The sequence below is a fragment of the Pistacia vera genome, unplaced genomic scaffold, assembly GCF_008641045.1.
Source record: "Pistacia vera cultivar Batoury unplaced genomic scaffold, PisVer_v2 Contig128, whole genome shotgun sequence".
NCBI lineage: Eukaryota > Viridiplantae > Streptophyta > Magnoliopsida > Sapindales > Anacardiaceae > Pistacia > Pistacia vera.
Window position 1 is genome coordinate 481,022 of NW_022195335.1, and position 23,059 is coordinate 504,080.

At 35.3% G+C, this 23,059-nt stretch overlaps 3 protein-coding genes across 5 annotated transcripts; 1 reads left to right on the forward strand and 2 right to left on the reverse strand.

The window, feature by feature from the left end:
* Positions 1–1,406: 1,406 nt before the first annotated feature.
* Positions 1,407–5,262, reverse strand: LOC116121747 (putative pentatricopeptide repeat-containing protein At1g16830). The gene is given in 4 exon segments (XM_031407682.1): positions 1,407–2,242; positions 3,174–3,192; positions 3,276–4,751; positions 4,753–5,262. Coding segments are annotated over 4 exon segments (2,841 nt in total).
* Positions 5,263–15,203: 9,941 nt separating this feature from the next.
* LOC116121767 (GTP-binding protein BRASSINAZOLE INSENSITIVE PALE GREEN 2, chloroplastic) lies at positions 15,204–20,446 on the forward strand. 2 transcript variants are annotated; one of them, XM_031407712.1, is made up of 3 exons: positions 15,208–16,837; positions 17,525–17,688; positions 19,726–20,442. In XM_031407712.1, the coding sequence occupies exons 1-3, from the start codon at positions 15,349–15,351 to the stop codon at positions 20,074–20,076; spliced, it is 2,004 nt and encodes a 667-aa protein (XP_031263572.1). In that variant the 5' UTR covers positions 15,208–15,348; the 3' UTR covers positions 20,077–20,442. The 2 variants fall into 2 exon arrangements, with proteins under 2 accessions (XP_031263573.1, XP_031263572.1); XM_031407713.1 differs by lacking the exon at positions 17,525–17,688 and having other exon boundaries at positions 15,204–16,833; positions 19,726–20,446.
* A 1,086-nt stretch (positions 20,447–21,532) lies between these two features.
* On the reverse strand, positions 21,533–22,978 carry LOC116121769 (protein EARLY RESPONSIVE TO DEHYDRATION 15-like). Of its 2 annotated transcripts, none has more exons than XM_031407716.1 (3): positions 22,837–22,978; positions 22,007–22,390; positions 21,533–21,906 (listed from the first exon to the last, which is right to left on the reverse strand). In XM_031407716.1, exons 2-3 carry the CDS (start codon positions 22,347–22,349, stop codon positions 21,758–21,760), a joined length of 492 nt encoding a protein of 163 aa, XP_031263576.1. In that variant the 5' UTR covers positions 22,350–22,390; positions 22,837–22,978; the 3' UTR covers positions 21,533–21,757. The 2 variants fall into 2 exon arrangements, with proteins under 2 accessions (XP_031263576.1, XP_031263577.1); XM_031407717.1 differs by having other exon boundaries at positions 22,007–22,368; positions 22,837–22,974.
* Between the last annotated feature and the right edge of the window lie 81 nt (positions 22,979–23,059).

Genomic DNA, 23,059 nt, shown 5'->3' on the forward strand with positions numbered 1-23,059 from the left:
TGAATCCCACTAAATCTCCTAAAAGAAATAATCTAATATCCTAAAATAACATTAATCCTGATCTGATTCTAATTAATTGATAATAAGATACAGTCCTAAAATAAAATAGGAAAGTGGTGATTCTGAGCTGTAACTTGCATGCCACATGTCTTCAAATCTTCCAATAATAAACTGCCCAATTGATTTGCATGACAAGGCAGAATGCTCCAGGACGTCGGCAGTGCAGGTGCGTCAACTTCAAGCCCGATTACAACCTTTATGCAGCGAGTATCTCTCCAAACTCAAAACATGAAAGTTGTAGATCTCTTTCTTAGTGTTCCACAACATTTTGAATCATCTCAATCGGATCTCAGATGAGAGAGTTATGTTCAGATTACGAAGCAGTGTCGAAACTGTCCGAATTCACCTAATTAGTTCCATTTTGCAATTAACACCTCTATTTGCTTCCTAAATCAAAATAAAGTAATAATGAGTACAATTAGGCAACAAATACGTATAAAAGACTAAACATTAAGGGGGGTAAATATGACATTTTGCATTCGCATCAAACTCCCCCACACTTGGCTTTTGCACGTCCTCGGGCAAACTAATTCAAACAAACACTACACTACACTCAAGTCATATCAAGAACACCATCATGTCAAGTCATATTAAGAACACCATCATGATGCATAAGCAATAGTATTTAATCCATGCATATTTGTACCTAACTTAGGAAGCAGCAAAATAAAATAAAGTAGAGTTAATGACATTCATCTCTCTTCATCATTTTCCACAATTACTCTCAATCAGTCAATGCAAACAAGGAAACTAATCACAACCAATTCATGTACATCTCACCTCTCAACTTTTTCCTCAACTATTTCTCTTCACTACTACAAACTGGGTAGCAAACTAGGGATATATTTTTTTTTTTTTTTTTTTCTGTTTCAAATGAGTGCATTTTAGCTCCATCTCATTTCATGATTGTGTTTATGAGTGAATGCGTTTTACGCTCCATTTCGACTCATCACATACCCGTTGTTTTTTTTTTTTTTCCTATCATCCTAAGTCAAAGAATATGCTAATAACAAAGTCAAGTTACTATTTCATGCATCACTAGATGTTCAAAGACATGAATTAAAGCATAAACCTCCTAAAAACAAAAGCTTTTTTTTTTTTTTTTTTTTTTTTAAACAAACATAACATACACCTAAAGCCTAACTTCTCCCCCACACTTAAAACTTACATTGTCCCTAGTGTAAAACCCAAATGTAGAGACAGGCAAATAAAACAAATAAAAAAAAAAAAAGGCAAATAAAAAAACTAAATTCAAAGGAAAAGAAAATCAAATCTGAATTCTTGGGTTGCCTCCCAAGCAACACCTTTGGTTAAAGTCGTTAGCCCGACTCTCTGCATGGTCATCACTACTCATGTATCGACTCCTCCAATCCCACCTCCTCAATATTACAAACTTGGAACCCTTCATAGTAAGGCTTAAGCCTATGTCCATTGACCTTAAACACCTTGTTTGTTTTCAAACTTTGGATTTCCACTGCACCATGATGAAAAACATTAGTCACAATAAAAGGTCCCACCCAACGAGAACGTAACTTACCCGAAAATAACTTCAGCCTTGAATGAAAAAGAAGGACTCTCTGTCCAACAGAAAAATTCTTCCTTGAGATCATCTTGTCATGAAAGGCCTTAGTCTTTGCTTTGTAGATGTGTGAACTCTCGTAGGCATCATTCCTCAACTCCTCAAGTTCTTGCAATTGCAACTTCCTGTTAACACCAGCTTCTTTCATTTCCATATTGCAATGTTTGATTGCCCAATATGCCTTGTGCTCTAATTCCATTGGAAGATGACACAGCTTACCGAACACTAATCTGTATGGGGACATGCCAATAGGTGTCTTATATGCTGTTCTATATGCCCATAATGCATCATCTAATCTCAAAGACCAATCCTTCTTGTTTGGGTTCACTGTCTTTTCCAAAATTGACTTGATCTCTCTATTTGACACCTCAGCTTGGCCATTGGTTTGTGGGTGGTACGATGTGGAAACCTTGTGTGTGACACAGTATTTCTTAAGCAATGCCTCCATTGTCCTGTTGCAAAAATTAGTGCCCTTATCACTTATTATGGCCATTGGTATCCCAAACCTGACAAAAATGTTAGTTTTAACAAAATCTGCAACAACCTTTGAAGTGTCAGTTCTGGTGGCTTTCGCCTCCACCCATTTAGAAACATAATCAACAGCTAAAAGAATATAAACATTACCAAAGAAAACAGGAAATGGACCAATATAATCAATGCCCCAGACATCAAAAATTTCAACAATTAATATAGGAGATTATGGCATTTGATCTCTACGAGAAATGTTTCCTACTCTTTGGCAATTATCACATGACTTACAAAACATGTAGGCATCCTTGAACAATGATGGCCAATAAAAACCGCATTCTAATACCTTACAAGCTGTCCTCTGTCGTCCAAAATGTCCTCCACATGCATAGGTATGACAGAAGGTTAAAATAGGAATAAATTCATGTTCAGGAATGCACCTTCTTATCACTTGGTTAGCACAATGCTTCCACAGATATGGATCGTGCCAAGCATAATACTTAGCATCACTCTTAATCTTGGTAAATGCCTAACCCATGAATTTCAGCTACCTTAAAACATGGAATATAGAGAGGTAATGATGACCTCCTACAATGCAACAGTTTTGCTTGGTTTGAATTCAAATAGGTAAAGAAAAATACTTATACTAACAGATGTTAGGGTTTCTATGGGTTAAGAATTAGGTCAATTAAGATTGAGGAGTTGAAGGTGAATTTTTGAGCCTCAGTATTCTGTAACTCCAATCAGAAATGAATCAGACCAGGTAGAAGGTCCACCATATTAATTCAAAATCATAAAAAAAAGATAACAATGTCTCCAGGGTATTGTTCTAATTGTGAAAGTGACTTTACCCTATAATACTCCGGTATAAAGGCCATAATAAACTATATTAAATCTACAAGCATTCATAAAAGCACAGAATAAGCCGGTCAAATCTTTCAGAATGCAATTTGAACAAAAATCCAAAAAAAAAAAAATGAAGTGATTCAGGAAAAAGAAAATAGAACTGCAAAATATTGTCTGACTTCAAATAGAAGTGGTAGGAAAGAGAAATCATCAATTATACCTTTATCATGCATCAAAATCTGCAGGCATGCCAAGTTCCACAGGACAGAACTGCACAGTCTTTCCAAATAAAGATTTATTTCTTTATTGACTATAACTCAACCATGGAAGCAGACACATCAGAAAGGTCATCAGAGCTAGAAGAGTTTAGAAATTGATTATCTTCCGAGCAGCTTTGCAACAACGAATGATTGGAATCAACGTTTTTCACATGAAGCTCAACACCATCAGACAATGGAACACACATTGCCTCATCAGGAATCAATCCAATATTCCAAATTTCTATTAACTGATTTAAGGCTGAAGAAGACGGATGAAATTGAAATATAAAACTAGTTACCCTCATGAAAGTCCTGTAGTTCAGCTCAATTCTTGCCTCGATGATTTCTTGTAACAATTCTTTGACCATTTTAATATCTCTTTCCCTACAGAAACTAGAAAGCATTACATTATAAATGTGAGCATTAGGAGATAAACCAATCTCTTTCATCTGACTATACAAGGTAGATGCTTCTCCAATCCTCCCACCCTTGAGAAGTCCACAAATGGCAACTGCATATGATACCACATCTAGTGGGTAGTTCTCTACTATGGCTCTTCTAAACAATCTAATGGCTCTATGACATTTACCAGCTTTTATAAGTTTATCTATAATTACAGCATGTACATGTGCATCAAGAGCAGTATGATTCAGAACAATCCCTTGGTACACACTGACTGCTTCATCGATTCTTCTGGCTCCACATAGTCCACAGAGTAATCCAACAAAGCTGTATTTATCAGGTCTCAAACCTCGATCCACCATATCATTATATAACTCCAATGCATGAGTTGGAAAGCCAGCCTCACAAAAGTATCTCAAAAGTGCGTTACAAACTACTAGATCTGCTTCTACTGTAAGTCCACTTACTAACTTGGGTAAAAGAGAAAATCTCCTAGACAAACATATGGTAGATAATAAAGAAGAAAATGTATAAGAGTCTGGAACCAATTTCTGTTTTAACAAACCATGAAACACATCAAGAGCATCATCAAACTTCCCAATTTTTGATAAGCAATCTATTAATACATTGTAAAAAACCAAGTCGGGGGCATGTCCTTTAGATTCCATAGTATTTAAAATACCAAATGCATTAATAACCATTTTGGATTCCATGTATCCCTTAATCAAAGATGTATATGTTACAACATTAGGAGAACAACCAGTCTCGACCATTTTCTCCAATAAATAACCTGCCATATCAAGTCTGCTCAAACGACAAAACCCATCAATTAGTGCACTCCAAACATTCACAGATAAAGAAATTCCCAATGTAAGAATGAGACCCAACACGTGATACACCTGCACCATCATACCCTTCTTGCAGAAACAATTTAAAACCATCTCAAATGTCTGAACATTAGGATAAAACCCCTTCCTCAACATAATCCTAATAACATCCTGCACTTTTGCTATATCATTATACTTACATAAATTACATAGTGCAATATTAACACTCAAGAAATTTGGTGCCTGGGTCTTTTTCAAAACCTTAATACCCAGATCAACATGCCCAACCTTGAACAATACATCCATAATAATTAATAACATTGCGTGCAAATGTGTTGGGCATAAAACCAAATTTATCCATTTCCTCAAAAGTCTCAAAAACCTGCTCATGCATTCCTCCACGCCAATACATCCTCAACAAAAGCATGAAAGTCTGAGCCTTTGTTACACACCCAATATTCTCTAATTCAGTAACAAGTCCTCCAACAGTCCTATATTGTTCAGTTAAACGAGCAACCACGCTAATCATGTGACCAATTGATTGACTATCATGAAAATAAGTCCGTTGTTTTGCACACCAAAGGAAAAAACTGAAAGCAATCAAATCAGAGGGACAATTCAACAAAGTCGAATATATCAAGTGAGGTGTAAGAATGATTGGTTTCCTTCTGTTGGGAAAATATTCATTTTGGTCATAAATATTTTGTACATGGTGTGTTGTTGTTGCACATACCTGATGGATTGACTTAAAGGATAGTGTTCTCCAGATTTTCCTTCTTTGTGCCGTGTGCAATAAACTCTTTCTATATGTCCACAGCATATTGAGCTTTGCAAATGGGAAAGATAATAGAAATAAAGTAGCAGCAAAATTAGAGAAAAGAGGGCTGATAGAGTGAAAAGGGTTTTAATCAGAGATATGCTTCCTCCATCCATAGCATATCCCCCATTCCATAAATTCACAACAGTGATCGAAAACAGTGTTTAGAACTTAATCCCAAGATAAGCAAAACTAGTTCCCATCTTATTGCAAATCTATTTCAAATGAATCATCCATTGCTCCTGAAAATAGCGCCAGGCCCACAAGAATTCTAATCAAGAATATATAAAAGGAATCATCCATTGTCAGAAAAATTAAGCAACAATAATCTTATTCATGTAAATCTAATCCAGATTGAAATACCCCAAATCCAATTAGATAGAAGTTAATATTATCTAACATCGACATTGAACTGTAACTTAGAAATTCATCTAAATTTTCTATTTAATAAAGTTAAACAACTTAATGAATTTCAGCAAATTATTAAACATAACCAAAATTTTCTAATAAAAAAATAAGAAAAAATAATTGGGAAGTGCATCTTGTTCCTGCAATCCCATCTTCTTCTTTGTTAACCACCAAAACTCCCACCAGTCCTCTCCAGTCTCAACCGCCACCACTGTTCTATCATAATCAAAATAAAATCCCAAACTAATAAACCACCAAAAAACAGAAGAAATTCACCACAAAAACAAAAACCCAGGAGCAGACATAGCCTAAGTTACGAACACCAACACTACCGATGCAGTTGACACTTCCGATTCCGTCAACACTTCTGACGTCGTCGTCACTTAGACCTCTCCACCATGGTGGTTACCCGTCCCCTGACTTTGAGACAAGCATTTGTGGATTCCAAGCCGTGGATTTATTGTGGGGTCGAAGGTACAATATGTTTCTCAGTGAGCTTATTATAGAATGTAAGAATCAGAAGCCAAGATAAGCCGGCAAGTTGTGGCGGAGACTGTTAAGTAGGTGATTTGAGATGACGAACGGTGGTGAAAGCCGATGGGTTTTGTCAGGATTTAGGTTGGCTTTAGATAACTAATATTGAAAAGGGAGAATAACATTTTCCCACCCAAGGTTTGAAAAATAACTTCCCACCCTTCAAGTTTCTAAATGACACTTTTCTTATGTTTTCCATTAATATTTTGCCGAAAAGATGAAAATACCCTTAAATACTTGACTTTTTAAATTTTTAATTATTTTTAATTTACCAAAAATTCAAATATTAAAAAGTCAAAAAAGAAAAAATAGTTAATCCCACTTAAAAAAGTAAGAATAATACTATAGAATTGTTTAAAGTTTGACTTTAATATTTATTTATAATGTCATCAATATTTCATCACTATTATTCAATAATCTACTAAATTTATAATGTTTGTCATTTTTACTAATTAACATAGAAAATCAATAATCCAAATTAATTAAATAAACAAAGGAAAAAAATGTATCTTTACACTTGAACTAATAAATAATTTAGTAAAGAATTTGACTTAAATAAATTTTAATTTATAATAAACTAATTAAGAAATAAACTATTTAAGGGTATTTTTGTCTTTTCAGTCAAATATTAACAGAAAACACTAACAGAACTTGATGCAAGGTAGGAAAGTGTCATTTTAAAACTTGATGAGTGGGAAAGGTTATGTCGCCAAACCTTGGGTGGGAAAATGTTATTCTCCCTATTGAAAAAAGAAAAAAAAATTGGGGTGCATTTGGTTCATTATTTTGGGTAGGATTTTGGACATAATATTGGGTAGTTGAATCGGGGAGTATTACGAGGTAAAATTTAAAAATTTATAAAAAAAACCCCTAGGTTTACTAATTTAATTAAACACCCCAACATATAAAATGACAAAAACACCCCCCGCCACCCGTAGTGCCCTATTCCGACCACCACCGCTGGAATCTGACCATAAAATTATGTTACGACACAGACCGTAATGCGTCGATATGGCCTTTTCCGGCCAAATCCACGATGGATCTGGCTGGAAAAGGACAAATATACGGCCAAATGTGGCCGTCGACGGCTGGAAAATGCCAAAGAAGACTATCTTTGGCTGTCAGCGACGGCCAAAGATATGATCGTCGTTTTCTGTCAACGATAGTCAGATCTGGCCTTTTTCGGCCAGATCGGTGAACTATAGGCCAATGGCGGTCGTGGTGTAAGCCGTTGTACAGATTTCGGCTATCACCAATGGTGGTTGTTGGAATCTGGCAAATATGGGTTGATGGGGGTGTTTTTATTAATTTTTAAACTTTTTTTAGGGGGTATTTAATGAAATTAATAAGCTTAAGGGGTCTAAAAATAATTAAAAAAATATAGTAATATTTCTAGAATAATGTGCCAAATAATATTTAGAAAATATGATTGGGAATATGGGTAAAAAAATTGAACCAAACGCAATTATTTTTATAAAATATGTCAAATGAGAAATGACTAAAGTGTTCTTTGATTATTTTATTATTTTATTTTATTTTATTATTTTATTTTATTTTATTATTTTTACAAAATTAGCGTTGAAGATAGCTTTTGATGATTTGCTGTCAAAAAAACCAGCTAAACCTCAGGAGTAGAAATAGAATATGAAATTCTCCTAAATATCTTATTGTATTTATATTAATTCAATGTACTGCTTTGTCAGATCTTTTGTATATCTTGCTCTTGATCTCACTTTTCATTAACTTTACTTTTCGTTACTATATTCTTAGATTGATTTTAATCATATAAAACAATTAGTTAAATTTATATTATAATTTATTTACTTATATATCATACTAAAATATAATAATTTATTTAAGAAATTCAATATTAAATTACTATTAATATAACTTATATAATCAGTTTAATCTACTTACTCGTATATAGTTATCATATATTCAAAAGTTATAATAGTGTAATGCATAAATCAGTAAAAGTTTTCATATACATAGTACATACCCTCAATGTTAATTTCAAAATAAAATATAGTATTTAATAAAAAAATTAATTTATTTTTTGTGGATGTAAAATATTTTTTATATTTTAACCTAAAAATACTAAGTAATACATTAAGTTTTGTTTAAGTTAGTGACACAATATTTAAAATAAAGCTATATTTTATGGAAGCCAGATTATCATATACCCGACTATTGGTTCAGAGAATATTGTATTATTAGGAATGTTAATTAAATATGTTTAGTTAGATTAAAATAAATTGGTAAGTATAAATAATTAATATGTTTGGTTGCAAGGAATAAAAAACAATAATAATATACTTACAAAAGTTTCCATACAAAATGAGGTGACAAAAAATGAATGGATTCACTCCTCCATTCATTTTTTGTCACATCACTTTGTATGAAGATTTTTGTAAGATTTCTTTATAAATATAACATTACTCATAAAAGAATGCTGGGAGAAGCCTTTTACTAAATTGTCTTTCTTTTTTAATATTATTATTATTTGGATTATTTTTTAACCCCTATATTTGAGAATTTAGCTAAAACACTCCAGTTACAATAAAAGTTAAAATTTAACAAAATACCCCTAACTACCCAAGAAGCCAGTGCACGACCAAAAAAGGAAAATAAGGATAGGGTTTTGTAGATGAGAGTGAGGTGGTTTGATAGGTGGTAATGGGGTGAATTTCCAACCGTCCAAATCGCCGAAGAAAGGCTTGCAAAATGACAAATCGAACTAAAACACAATGGGTGTAGTTGTCAATCAAGAAGTGCAACGAAGATGTGCTTCGCAAGGTTTTAAAGAGGAGGTGAAGAGGAGTCGATTAGTGCAAGTGGGGGTGATTTTTGATGGAAAATGTGACCGAAAAAGGGCCGACAAAATGGGCAAACGTGCGAAAAGCAATGGGCTTCGTTGGCGATTGGAGGTAGCTCCAGTGACAAGGTTTGGTGGGATTTGAAGAGGAAAAAAGAGGAGTAAGATAGTGGTGGTTGGGGCCGAAAGTGATGTTGAAATCAGCCCAGATCAGACTTAATACCGGTGGTTGCATAGAGGAAAAAATCACCCAAAAAAAAAAAGCCCAAAATCCAACCACTCATGCACTGTTCAGGCAACGACGGTGATGGCCAGCAACCGGTGGTGGTCTTGGGTGGCTAGAGATATTAATTTGGGATGTAATTTGGTTGAAATACAAGGGTAATAATGTCTTAAAAATCTTGTGTATAAGAAAAAAATAGTCCATGAATATTCTTGTAAATTGTTTTCAGAACAATGGCATTATTGTCTAAAATTTTTATTAATCAGGGGTAAAATTATAACAAAATTAAGATTACCAAGTAATCTTAAAAAACCTAAGAAATTGGTGGTATTCAGATTACCACTTATATAATCTACATTGATTGTTATCAGTATTGGAGAATTACCAAAATATTTATTATTTGACAACCAAATATGGTAATGTTAGTAATATAAAATAATATTATTAGAATAATGGGGGATTACCCCAACCAAACACACCCTTAAGGTTTTCAAATTTATCATTGGATGATAACTTTTACACTTTTTATCATAGACTAACTTCAAAGTTTGAAATTATATCATGGATACCCCTTTGCATTATCAAATGGACTTCCAAAGTTTAAAAACTTTATCACATGAAACCCTTTGCACTAACTCCGTCACATGGTCGTTAGGTTAGCAAAACATTTGATTATAAGGACAAAGTTACCATTTTACACTAACACTTTCTTAGAGGACCAGTGTTACCATTTCATTTATCTACTGTTAGGGCCAAAAATCATCTTGGGTTTAACGAGGCCTAATAACGAAATAAACATGTCACGGCCCAAGGTCTCAACCCAATCCCGATTGGGCCTACGCTTAAAATCACCTTGCGAACTACCCACTCTATGAGTTGGGCTATCCTATAAGTTAAGTTAAACTGGGTTTCAGCCCATTAGCCTGCAACAGTCTATAAATAGGAAATCAGAATCTCATTCTATTTCCTCTTCTACTAAGATTTCAAATGTCACTCAAACTATTAAACTTGATCTAATAAGGTCAAGAAATCATATCTCTTTCATGATAGGGATTATCTCCCAAAATAGGACTTAGTGTCCTACTAAGATTCCAAATCTTATTTAAATTATTAAACTTAATCTGATAAGGTCAATAAATCATATTTTTTTCTTGATAAGGATTATCTCCCAAAAAGAGGACTCAATGTCCTATTAGGATTCCAACCCCTTGGGTTCACTATAAAAACAGAGGTTTGCCCTCTCATTAAGTGGCAATCTCCCATAGTCAATCTACACGACTCAAAACCATCAATTTGCTCATAAAGTTCTTGCTCCCAAGAACTCGACGCCTCCACCGTAGTCCTAGCTTCCGACAAGACTCCTGGTAATTCTTCATCTCCTTAATTCTTATCAAATAATCTCTTTCAGCCTTGCTGACTTGAGCGTCGGAGTGCCTACGGCAAACACCACCTTGGTGTTTTTCGGAAGCTTCACGCTTACCCTTTCATGTGTGCAGGTCTAGCGGATTGTCAGTGGCCTCAACCTCACGGGATCAGACCCTATTTGCACGACAGTAGATTTTTTGCATCTACAGTTTGGCGCCCACCGTGGGGCCCTGACAATCATTTGCCAACGATAACTTACAACATGGGAGGCGACACGGAACTCCTTTTGACTGATAATGCTAATCAGAAAATCCCGTCACGATAAGATTTTTTTTTTCTTTTTTCTTTATTTTTCTTCGTTTGTTTTATCTATTCACATGCCATATTATATCTATTCGGCATATCGTAATTTATTTTATATTATATTCATTCAGTGAGTAGTATAAGACCTTGAAGCTCATATTATTGTTCTAAATTAATAATAGAATAATAATGTGTCAGAGTTTAAAGTGGTGTTCCTAAACCACTTGATTCATTGACTTTGCTTCAACAATCTCTCTTCTCTAATCCTCTGTTCAGATAATGTAACGGCCCCACACAGATGGCCGGCCATGATCACACAGCATGGCAGGATATCTCTCCCCCCCTTAAGGAGATTTCTTTCGCCTCCCTCACCACTCGAACCCAAGACCAAGGGGCTATAGTCAATTGGGGAGCATGGTGAGTACCATCAGGCTAGCTGATAAGGTAATAGCTTCTGTCTCTAACCTCTTTACACGCGCCTTTTCACTGCAGTCATCAAACTACTAGGTGTTCCACCACTGTCATCAGAGCTTTGTAATGCATTACCCGCCACAAAACCAGTCAATTTGTTCATTCAAGAAGATGTCGTAATACGCCAGCATCTCCAGGACCTCCGCTCCATTAGAAGGTAACTAAAACTCGACCAGCCTTGATCCAATCCCAATTCAACTTCACGGAGATTTGCCACCACTTTGAAACCCAAAACCTGTCCATCTGTTCTCCTAAAATCGCCCTAACAGCTTCTCCAATCACACAGTGAAATCCTAAAAACACAGCAGTAATCCTCTCAAAACACCTAAAGTTATCTACTAAACATGAAGAGAAACCCCCCAAAACAAAACCTGCTTAAGTGACGTCACCCCACTCTCGCCTAATCTCCTTACCCCACCGTATTCCAAAACTCCAAATTCGAACCATCACCCCTTCCCAACCAATACATATCAACTCAAACCACCTTTACATCACAATCTCCAGCACACCTATCACAAAAGCCCTCACGCTCCTCACTGTCTGCAAACTTTCCACTTCCCACTACAACTCAGCACCACTAAACAACACAAGTAGTCCACTTAATGATATTTGGGTCTGCACATACGATATTAACGTGCCCATTCAGATCAGCCCAAAAGTGAATCACGTGCCCACTCAACTTCAACTAGTTTAGCTTCAACATAGAAAGTAACACCCCTCTCTCCACTCGGTCCAGCAAGCATAGGTGGCAGCACTTGAAGGGGAAAGGTATGTGTCATTGTCTCCTTTTAACTACCATTCTATTTGGTTAAATCTTTCTCTATTCGGCCCATTACTTAAATACATGCAGCCCATTTTTTCATTTAGCTCACTTTTTATTCAGTCCATAACACATGCACATCATGCATATTAACTCTCCATTCGACTATTTGCTTAAAACATGCATGCCATGCATGTCACTGCTCCAACTTCAATCAAATGTTTTCAACTACAAAGTCGATCACACCGATTAGGCCACATAGCCCTCAAAGGTTTCAACTACAAGTCAATTATGCCGACTCGACTGCAAGCTCCATACAAGCTCCACTTGTCATACACCATCGGATCAGCCCTACCCGATTCACATATTTACACCTTCAGATCGACCCTGCCCGATCCACGAATTTACACCTTCGGATCGACCCTGCCCGATTCACGGATTTACACCTTCGGATCAACCCTACTTGATCCATAGATTTACACCTTCGGATCGACCCTGCCCGATCCACGAATTTACACCTTCGGATCGACCCTGACCGATCCACGGATTTACACCTTTGGATCGGCCCTGCCCAATCCACGGATTTACACCTTCGGATCAACCCTGCTCGATTCACGGATTTACACCTTCGGATCGACTCTGCTNTATAAACTAAACTAGTTTACATTAACAACCCATAAATTTACCCTTTTACCCTTTATAAAAGGTTATTTTCATTCATCTCATTAATCTTAATACTTTAAGATATAATAATTAAATATAATTAATTATTGCTTGACCATTTTAACCCTTAAAATATCACAAACAATTTTCTATGTAACTATTACCATAGAAATCTCGTCATTACCCTTGGAAGATGCTAGCCCTCTCCGGATAATCATTTCTCTCTCTCATCCTTCTCTAACTTCTTAAGGCTATTGGTGTGACCATGTAGGTCCATCATGGATTAGCCGTGAGCCGATTCTGGATGAATCCAGAAACTTGTCCGGAGGCCCAATGATTATGGTAAACATCTAACAATGTGTCATACTCCCTAAACCACGATGAAGAAATACTTCATTGAACCCATTCCAGATCATATGTACCATGCAGGTAAAGCCTCTCCATTGAAATATCCTGATCAAGCACGGATTCATGGAACGTCAAAATCCTAAACTTGATCTTTTACCGAATCGTCAATCAATATGTCCGGAACTTGTCATCACAAACTTGCTTTTGTATGACTAATAATAGACTCTGGCCAGAGATTCTGATTTCCGACATTTATCGATGTTCATCTAGGAACTAGAATCTGGATGGAGTCAACGGTACTCCTGATCCTATATTTCTGAGTCAATGGATCCCCTCTTGACCATCGTTCGTTTCCGCATATGAACAACGCATGACCAAATAGGTTTTATTATAGGAAACATGATTAGTCTCGTACTTATATACCGTATGAACCATACGCATCTGTATCGGATCCGACTACAATGTCTCAGGTCAAAGGACTACATCGTGCACTGATATAACCAAACGATAAATCATTGACTACATGTTTTTCCAAGTGATTTGTCGTTATTCGGTCATGTTCGAAAAAACAGTTCATCAACCGCTAATCCATACCAATGCCCCAGTGACATAACTATCATCGTCATCCGTACTTATATTAACTCATGATATCATTCGGAAGCATCCGATATGTCTACTGTGCAATATAGTTGCCCAAATTATATTGCTTTCGTAGGGAACCCTTTTTTATAATTCATTTACCGATTAAATGAATCATCTGGACAATTCATATACTTACTTTATTTTAAATGCATGACTGAATAAAGGAAGCAATTTATATATGAATTGAAGAATTCTTTCTTCTATTATTTATAATATATAGATACAAGACAAAATGTTCTGAAACCGACAACACGAATGGTTTCTAGGGCATACACTAATATACACTAACAATAAAGAGGTATTCATGATACGGTTTCAAACTTTGAGGGTAGTCTATGATAAAAAGTGCAAAAATTGTCATTCGAATGATAAATTTGAAAACCTTAAGAGTAGATTATGAAAACATTTATTAAATTAAAAGTTTATTGTAAATAATAATGATTTTATATATTATTAGAATAAGTTAGGATTACGTTAATATAAAATATTTGGTTAAAAATGTGTTTTAAAAAACATATCAACTCAACAAATATTCATAACGTCAATTTTTCATAATAGAATACCAAACAAGTTTTAAAAAAATTTGAAGTTGAAAGTAGTTTTTGAATATTACATCAAGCCTATTAGTTATTAGATTTTAAAAATATTAAGAACATAACTTATTAGATTTTATTAAGAATACAACTCAAATTATTGGATCTTTTACTTTTTAAACTTGCTTAAGAATCATGGATCAAAGAGACACGTAGGAGGTGTTTGTTTTATAAGCTCTGAAATCAAACTGATTTATTTGTTTATAATTTTTTTGGGCTTATAAACCCCCCAAGAAAAAAGTTTGGAAGAATCTACTTTTTTTTTTTTTCCGTTTATAAGCATTATACTTATAAACTACTTTGATCATATATATTACTACATTATCTATATTTAATTCATTATATTTGTTCGTTTGTTTATTTTGTATAAAGAATCTAAAAATTATTCATATAAATTTTTAATAAAATATTTGTCTATAAAATATTTACTTATTTAATCTAAAATTAAATTATACTATAATATGATCGAACTATATTTTGATAATACTATACTAAAAAGTTGAGTTAATATCATTTATTATTTGATGAAATAATGTAATATCATTTTTAGTTATTTAAATAATAAAATGTATTTATAAACCATATTTTATCAAACATACCAACTATTTATTAATCATATAAATATTTTAATAAAATACATAATTATTTAAATTCTAAATAATTATAAATTCAAATTATCTTGTAAACACCGACGACTTATAAGTCGATTTTCATAAACTTGCCAAATCGAATCTCAATTTGATTTGATTTGTCCTTTCATGGTGCGTTTTAGAACTGGCTACAAGAAAAAAGTCCATTAATTGATAATACGGGGGAAGTCTACGGCTAAACTGTATTATTTTTTGTTCAAGAAATTCATTCCCATAAGGTATACGAAACGGTACGTTTAGCGTTGTCTCAGCGTTTTCGTTCTTTTTTTTGGCTAAAGACTGAAGTAGCCGTAAGCCACTTCTAGACTGAAGAAATGGCGGTTATGTTATCGACAACACCACCAACACCAACTAAGCTGACCCCGAAAAGTATACCAGAAATCCCTGAAACCAAACCCGGTTTCTTCACAGGTAACTTCGCCACTTTCCCTCTTTATTTTCCTTCACTTTCTAACACAAACTATAAGAAGAAACTCTCACTCAAAACTCTAGCTGTAAACAATCATTCAAATTTTGAAGAAACAATAAGTAATCATGCTAGTAGGATCAATAAACCAAGAAAAGGAAGTGCAAGGAATCCACTGTTGAGTGAGGGAAGAGATGAGGATGAGAAGTATGGACCTATTTGCCCTGGTTGTGGAGTGTTTATGCAGGATAAGGACCCTAATCTACCTGGGTATTATCAAAAGAGAAAATTAAGTCTATCAAAACAAGTGGTGTTAGAAACTGAGGATGGTTTAGAGGATGATGACGTTGAGGCGCTTTATGATGACGAAGAGGAGGAACAGGGGTTTGTGGATGGAGAATTTGATGAAAGTAGTGGGGAGGAAAGTGGGCATGGGCATGGGGATGTGCTTGATGATTGGGATTCTGATGAATGGGAAGCTAAGCTTTGGGGTGGAGAAGAGGATAATTTGGATTTGGATGGTTTTAAACCTGCAGGTGTTGGGTATGGTAACATTACCGAGGAGACGTTGGAGAGGTTGAAAAAGAAAAAAATTTCGAAAGCTGAGAAGAAGAGGATGGCTAGGGAGGCGAAGGAGGAAAAAGATGAGGTTACTGTATGTGCTCGGTGTCATTCATTGAGGAATTATGGGCAAGTGAAGAACCAACTGGCAGAAAACTTAATACCAGATTTCGATTTTGATAGGTTGATTTCCTCCAGATTGATAAAATCTAGTGGTAGTGCAAATGCTAGTGTTATTGTCATGGTTGTTGATTGTGTTGATTTTGACGGCATGTTTCCGAAACGGGCTGCCAAGTCCCTGTTCAAGGCAATGGAAGGGATAAAGAATGATGCGAAGATAAGTAAGAAGTTTCCAAAGCTTGTTCTTGTGGCTACAAAGGTTGATCTCCTTCCATCACAAGTTTCACCAACTAGGTTAGATAGATGGGTTCGGCACCGTGCTAAGGCTGCAGGAGCACCTAAGCTGAGCGAGATTTTCTTGATTAGTGCGCGTAAGGATTTAGGTGTCAGAAATTTGTTGACATTCATCAAGGAATTGGCAGGTCCTCGAGGGAATGTGTGGGTTATTGGGGCTCAAAATGCAGGCAAATCTACTCTAATCAATATGTTGGCAAAGAAAGAAGGGTTGAAAGTTTCAAAGCTTACAGAAGCTCCAATTCCTGGGACAACGCTTGGAATTTTGAGAATCGGGGGGATTTTGCCAGCGAAAGCAAAGATGTATGACACCCCAGGACTCCTACATCCTCATCTAATGGCCATGAGATTGAATCGGGATGAGCAGAAAATGGTTGAAATTCGAAAGGAGCTACAACCTCGAACTTATAGGGTCAAGGCAGGTTACCCCTTATCCATTATCTGCATTTGGACCAATTATTTCATGTGTGCAACTATTCTTGTATGTATGTCTATTACAGGTAATCTGTCTAGGAGCTTACATAGGAGTGCTGGTTGAAATTTTTCTTAATGGGTAAAAAAATTAGTTGTTTTGTGGATAATTATTTATCTGACCACTGATTATATAGTATGGCACATTAAATGTCCACTATACAAAATGAATCCCCAGTCATTGAGTTTTCAGTCATATTACTGGGAATGATAACTTTGACCTTAAGTAATTAACATTCAGTTTTTCTTCAGATTTCTAATTTTGGCTTTTGAGTGATAAATTGAACTCTTTGATGAATATTTGTACTTTTCATAACAAATTTATTTACTAATGCCAGACTTCTGAGAGGCCAACCAAAGGGTAGGGTTCTCTAAACTGATCATATGCCGACTATGCAGAGAAAGCATGTTGTATGAAAGTAGCAGGGGAAAAATAGACATTAGACAATAATAACTGATTATTGACATGTCATACCTTGTCATTGATACCTGGTTTTAATGAATAATTATTTGTGATGTTGTTGTTGCCTGTACCCTGCCAAATGTAGATATACTCAAATGTTCTTAATATTAATAGTCCCAGAATCTAAGGTGCTTTTAGATCTAATGCTTTAGCATGATTTGACACTTTTAGGCAGGCCAAGCCATACATGTTGGTGGCTTAATGAGACTAGATATTGATCAAGCTTCAGTACAAACAATTTATGTGACCGTTTGGGCATCGCCAAATGTTTCACTACACTTGGGAAAAATAGAAAATGCTGATGAAACCTGGAAAAATCACGTTGGCATCAGGTTGCAGGTAAGATTTCACTTGAAAGAGTCTTACAATTAACATTACACAAATAGCTTAGTTGCTTCTGTTTAGTTCTGGATAGTTCATCGATGCCTGTGTGTTGCTTACTATTACTCATCTAGGCTTCATTCCTTTATTAATATGTGGTCAATTAAATTAATAACTACCAAGATAAATTATTAATATGTGGTTTCTTGTGTCATACTTGCAATGTGCTGTGTCCCGTTGCTTCTTGAGTAATTCCCACTTAATTGTGAGTGCTTAGTTCTTCTCTAAAGTAGAGACTATAAATCTTTTAGAGAAAATACTTAAATATAGAGTTTTAACACTGATGAACCCGTTGTTACTAAATGTTACAAACGTGAGGAAAAGAGGGGGCAAAAAGGGTAATCAACTTGGGGACAGGTGGCCTGAAAGGTGGCCTGGGTAGTTTGTTAGAATTTGGGTGTCAGGAATAAAGGACTAAGGGGGTGTGTGTGAGGGATCATTCTGAATATTTGGTAAAAAGGGTGTGGGAGGAGCTGGCCCTCAAAGTCCAGTCTGTTCTTTTGTTTCTCTTGTTTTTCTTTTGTTCTGATTACCTTTTACTGATTCAGATATAGCTAATGAATATTGCCTTTTTCTTCAGTTATTTGTTGTTTGGTTTATTACTTGTTTAATTGTGGTTTGGAATATTGTGTGTTCTGGAGTTGCTGCTGTTATTTTGGTTTGTATTCTGTGTTGTGAGTGAAAAGGGAGGTTGAGGTCAGAGGTATTCATCAAACACTTACATTTTCTTTTTGGAAGGACGAACTTGGTTCACCATAGCTGATGCCATTTAAATGATGGGACCAAAGAAATGCAATATTAAATAGAGTTGTTTGGTTCTTTAAGTTATTTTGTGTAACACAACAAAGTTTAGTAAAGATTATCCCATAATAAGCCTTCATGAGTTGGATATTGGATCAAGTGCTCGTTTGGTTCGGATTATCTATGGGTCAAAAGAGTTTTTTCAAGGTCTGAAGCTGTTTTCTATTTTTTGTTTCATTTGGTTGTTACTTAAGAAGACCTTATGGGTGATCAAATAAGTTATTATATATCTACGTTGAGAAGTTCAAAATTTGGGCTTTTTTAATAAGCTCTTTTTGATCTTTTTTAAAATTCCAGCTTGTTATCTTCGAAATTTCACATTATCCTTTCTTGACATTTAACTCATAGAAAACTTCTTAGATGTAAACAACCAAACAATTAGCATCTTTTTTTTTTCCCTTCTTTTTTTTTTTTTTAAAAATTTAAATAAAAGCTCAACTTTTATGGATCTACTTCAATAAGCTCTACTTTCCTAGCTGTATAAAGAAGACTACCATCTATTAGCTCATAAATAGATGGTTGCATAGTATCTAAAGCCCCAAACTTAAGAAACGCGGGAAATATGAAAACTCTAGATGATATTACTATCGCTACTCAAGCACTGACAGTTTATAAGTATCTCACTTCCCCAAGCCACTCTGCTATAAAAGGTGAAATAGTGCTTCAGTCTTACAGAGATCTTCATAAAGAAAAGGTTAATATACAGGTTTTTAGTTAAGTTTGTGTTTTATGAAGATTAATGAGACAGTATGTCTTCCCATGATCTTTGAGTGCATACATGAATAATATAAAAAAAAATTGAGAAAGACAGGCAAAGCATATATTATTAACTGAGAAAGGAGTTTGTCAGATTAGTCAGTGTGTAAAAAAGGGTTTACTTGTTGGTTGAGTTGGCTCTTTCAGATGTTACTAGAGCATGGCTTGGTCTTTGGTGAAAGATGTGTCCATTTAGCATCTTTATTTTCCGTTTTATTATTCTTTTCTTCCTACCAATTTTTTAGAAAGTCATCCATTGTGAAGTAAAACTGGGGTTCTGGATCTTTTGTAGAGATGAATGATATTAAGCTTTTTTGTCTCTCTTCTGAACTTTTAAATCTCTTGAATAACAAGTTTACTTTGTTGTTTCAACTCTTTCTGAATTTTACTTCAGTGAATTTTATGGTTAGTGTAACTTTATTTACCTTTTTCTCTCAGCCTCCTATTGGCCAAGACAGAGCTTCTGAGTTGGGCAAATGGGAAGACAGGAAATTCAAGGTTTCTGGAACGAGTTGGGATGTGAACAGCATTGACATCGCTGCAGCTGGCTTGGGTTGGTTTTCTTTGGGTCTCAAAGGTGACGCGACCTTGTCATTTTGGACATATGATGGTATCGAAATAACTTTAAGAGAACCTTTAGTTCTTGACAGAGCACCATTCCTTGAGAGACCTGGATTTTGGCTACCGAAACTTATATCAGATGCTATCGGCAACCAAAGCAAACTTGAAGCTCAAAAGAGGAAAAAGCTTGGAGATAGTATAGAATCCCTTTCTGAGGTTTCTGCTTGAAACGGAAAGAATTCATCCCCTTCCTCTCTGCAGTATGGTTGAGCTCGAAATTTAGAAAGATTGTAAAGTCCGAATGGGAAATAGATTCTGCTGGTTTATCTGAAGGGAAATGGATGATACCTTAAAACATTCCATTCATCCAAATTTTGTCAGGTGGGTTTTGTTCACTTGAGGTTGTATTGTTTCCCAAATTGAAAGAAATAACGATTCTGATGACAATTTTATTCATTTCGGTGGATGATGAAACTGCGGGAAGGGGTTGCTAGACTCAAGTCGGATGGAGGGGTGTATCTTTGTCTGTTATAAATGTAATATTATCTAACATGTTTATTATGGGAATTTTGATCGCTTAGCCCCCACTAAATATTTAATTTAAGGATCTTCAATCCTTTCTCACAAAAGAAAAAGATACAAATACTTAATTATGGAAGATACCGTCTTTTAACATGTTACAAATATCACTGTCTTGTAATATGCAAGGTGTCCAGCAAGATGATGTGCTGCAAGACTTACAAAATAGTATTATGAGAAATTGATTAAAATTAAAGAAAACATAAATAGGGGTAAAAACTCCATAAATATTCAAATACCATAGAAAGTTTGTTCTGCTAGTGCTAGTGCTGGAGATAAAATTAAAGTTGTTTGGCTGGTAGTGAATGACAAAACAAAGAACCTTGTAGGCAACTCGTTGTTTTCCTAATTGTGTTCCCGTTGGCGTGAGTCACAACTCAAAAGTCGGTCAGTTTCCTATAGCATAATGAAGATAGGGAAAAACAGAACTGAGGCCACTATAATATATTATTTTTTCCATGAATGTCCTCCCTTAAAAATTTACAGGTAATATGTGAAACAATGGCACATCACACTGCCCTTTTAACTTTTAAGTTAAGATATTTGCTTTGCCAGGATGTTTTTAAACCAAGTTACATTCTCTCGTTATCTCACTCTCATCTAGGTAGAAACATGAATCAGGATAAGCAGAAGCTTTAAATATGTTCCCTTGCTTCTTTTAATGCTCTTAGCTCTGATCAGCACTTACTTGCCTTCATTCAATCTCCAATGTCGGAGATCAAATATCATAAATTACCAGAAATAACGAACTGCCACAACCTTTTATACTAACCCACCAAAAGAACTCATTTTGCAGTAATCACACCCATAAAACAAGGCAATTAAATAGATACCCAGAAAATTGGCAAAACTCAGAGATCAGTCAGATAAATAAAACTATTGCTTCTACCCCAGTTGTGAAGGTCCAAGATCACTGATTCCATATAACAAGAAGAAAGTCCAGTATGCAGAGTCCAAATTAGTATCAAGGTTAGATTGCCCACCAATCAACAATGTTTACAGGGGTCTAAACTCTAAAGAATCAACAAAGATGCCAATCTAAGCTGCCCATTTGGCTTAAAAACTATTCATCGCAAGTCTTGGATGACTTATAGAGGGAGATTCCAACAGAAATTTTTTTTCCTCATTTTTCTAAACTTGTACAATTTCATTTTTTTACATTTTTCTTAAGGTTTCTTTGGTTAACTGAAAACAAAGACACGAGAATGAACAAGGAGTTATACAAGAGTTGCAACCTTGCTCTTTACAGCAATTACAGAATGCGGAAACTACATTACTCTAGTTGGTTGTTGGATAAACTGTAAGCTAAAGCCATTGCATATTCCCCTTTTCAACGAGGTTGCTGGATGCAGCGGGGACTGCACTTTGGGTTCACATACTTGGCTGCCTTCTCAGCATATTTTGCGGGCTCCAAGGACGACGCCTTGGGAGACTTCAACAAGCTCAAATTCTTGAAGACTTCTGCATCCTTTTCCAACCCTATAATTCCAAATCGGAGCTCATCAAATTGAAATTGAAGTTCAATAACTAACAACATGGTTAAAGAGTAAAACTTATGGTATATACAATCCATCCATACCAGCATTAGCAGGTAGAGGGGACGAAACATTTTCGAATTCAGTTTCATAAGACGCAACGAAATCATCAAATTGCGCTGAGAAATTGTCACCAACATCAAGGTCAAAAGTATCAGGAAGCAAGTCAGCAACATTGGTGCAATCAAAATCAAAATCATCTTGATCATTGTCATAAAAGCCATCCTCGCCCTGGTGTTGACTGAGCCAGTAGTCTCGGTACCAAGTGGAGGTAGTAATTAGTTGCCACCATTCAGGGGAAAAATCCTCCACCTGCCTAAAAGCAGCTGGAATGAAAAGTGGGGCATTAGGGTTCAACCTTGAACTTCCTCCAGAAACTAGCGCCATCTGATCCTGTCTTCTATATCTGTATACGTCCCCAGACCAGTCTAAACCAATCAAAAACAAAGGGCAGTAAATTAAAAATTGAAGAATTCAATCAGTCTACTTTACTATTCTACTTGATGAACAACAATCAAATTAGCTTATATGCTCCACCACCACGGACAAAAATCAAAAGCCCAATTCAGAAAACCCAGAAAGAAAAATTCAACATCAGATCAAAGCCTACTTAACCCTTGAAAATAGTAGAAATCAGATATTTAAAAACCCCATCTTTCATGCTAAGCAATTTAAGATAAGTAATTTTTCTTTTTCCCTCTTACTAAAAAAACAAACCAGTTTTCATGATAGATCTAATATTTAGTAAACAATAGGATCATAAAGATGAGATCTCTAATCAACAAAAATATTTTTGTCAACAAAGTTTCACCTCAAACTTGCATAATTTATGTGAAAAAATGAGAAAATAAAATGAAACGAGAGAGATTTTTACCTTAGAGCGAAAGAAAAATATCTGCTTATATTTTTCTGATGCTTGTATTAGGCGAAATGTGATATATAGTGGAGTTCCGAGCCTATTAGGTTCGGTCAACGAGCCTGGTTGGTTAGTGCAATGAAAAACCAGCAACTTGATACCACTGTACAGCCTGCTATATTTTATCCGGTTACAGGGATGCTGTTTCTTGACTTTTGACTTTCGCTTTTGCCTGCTATTT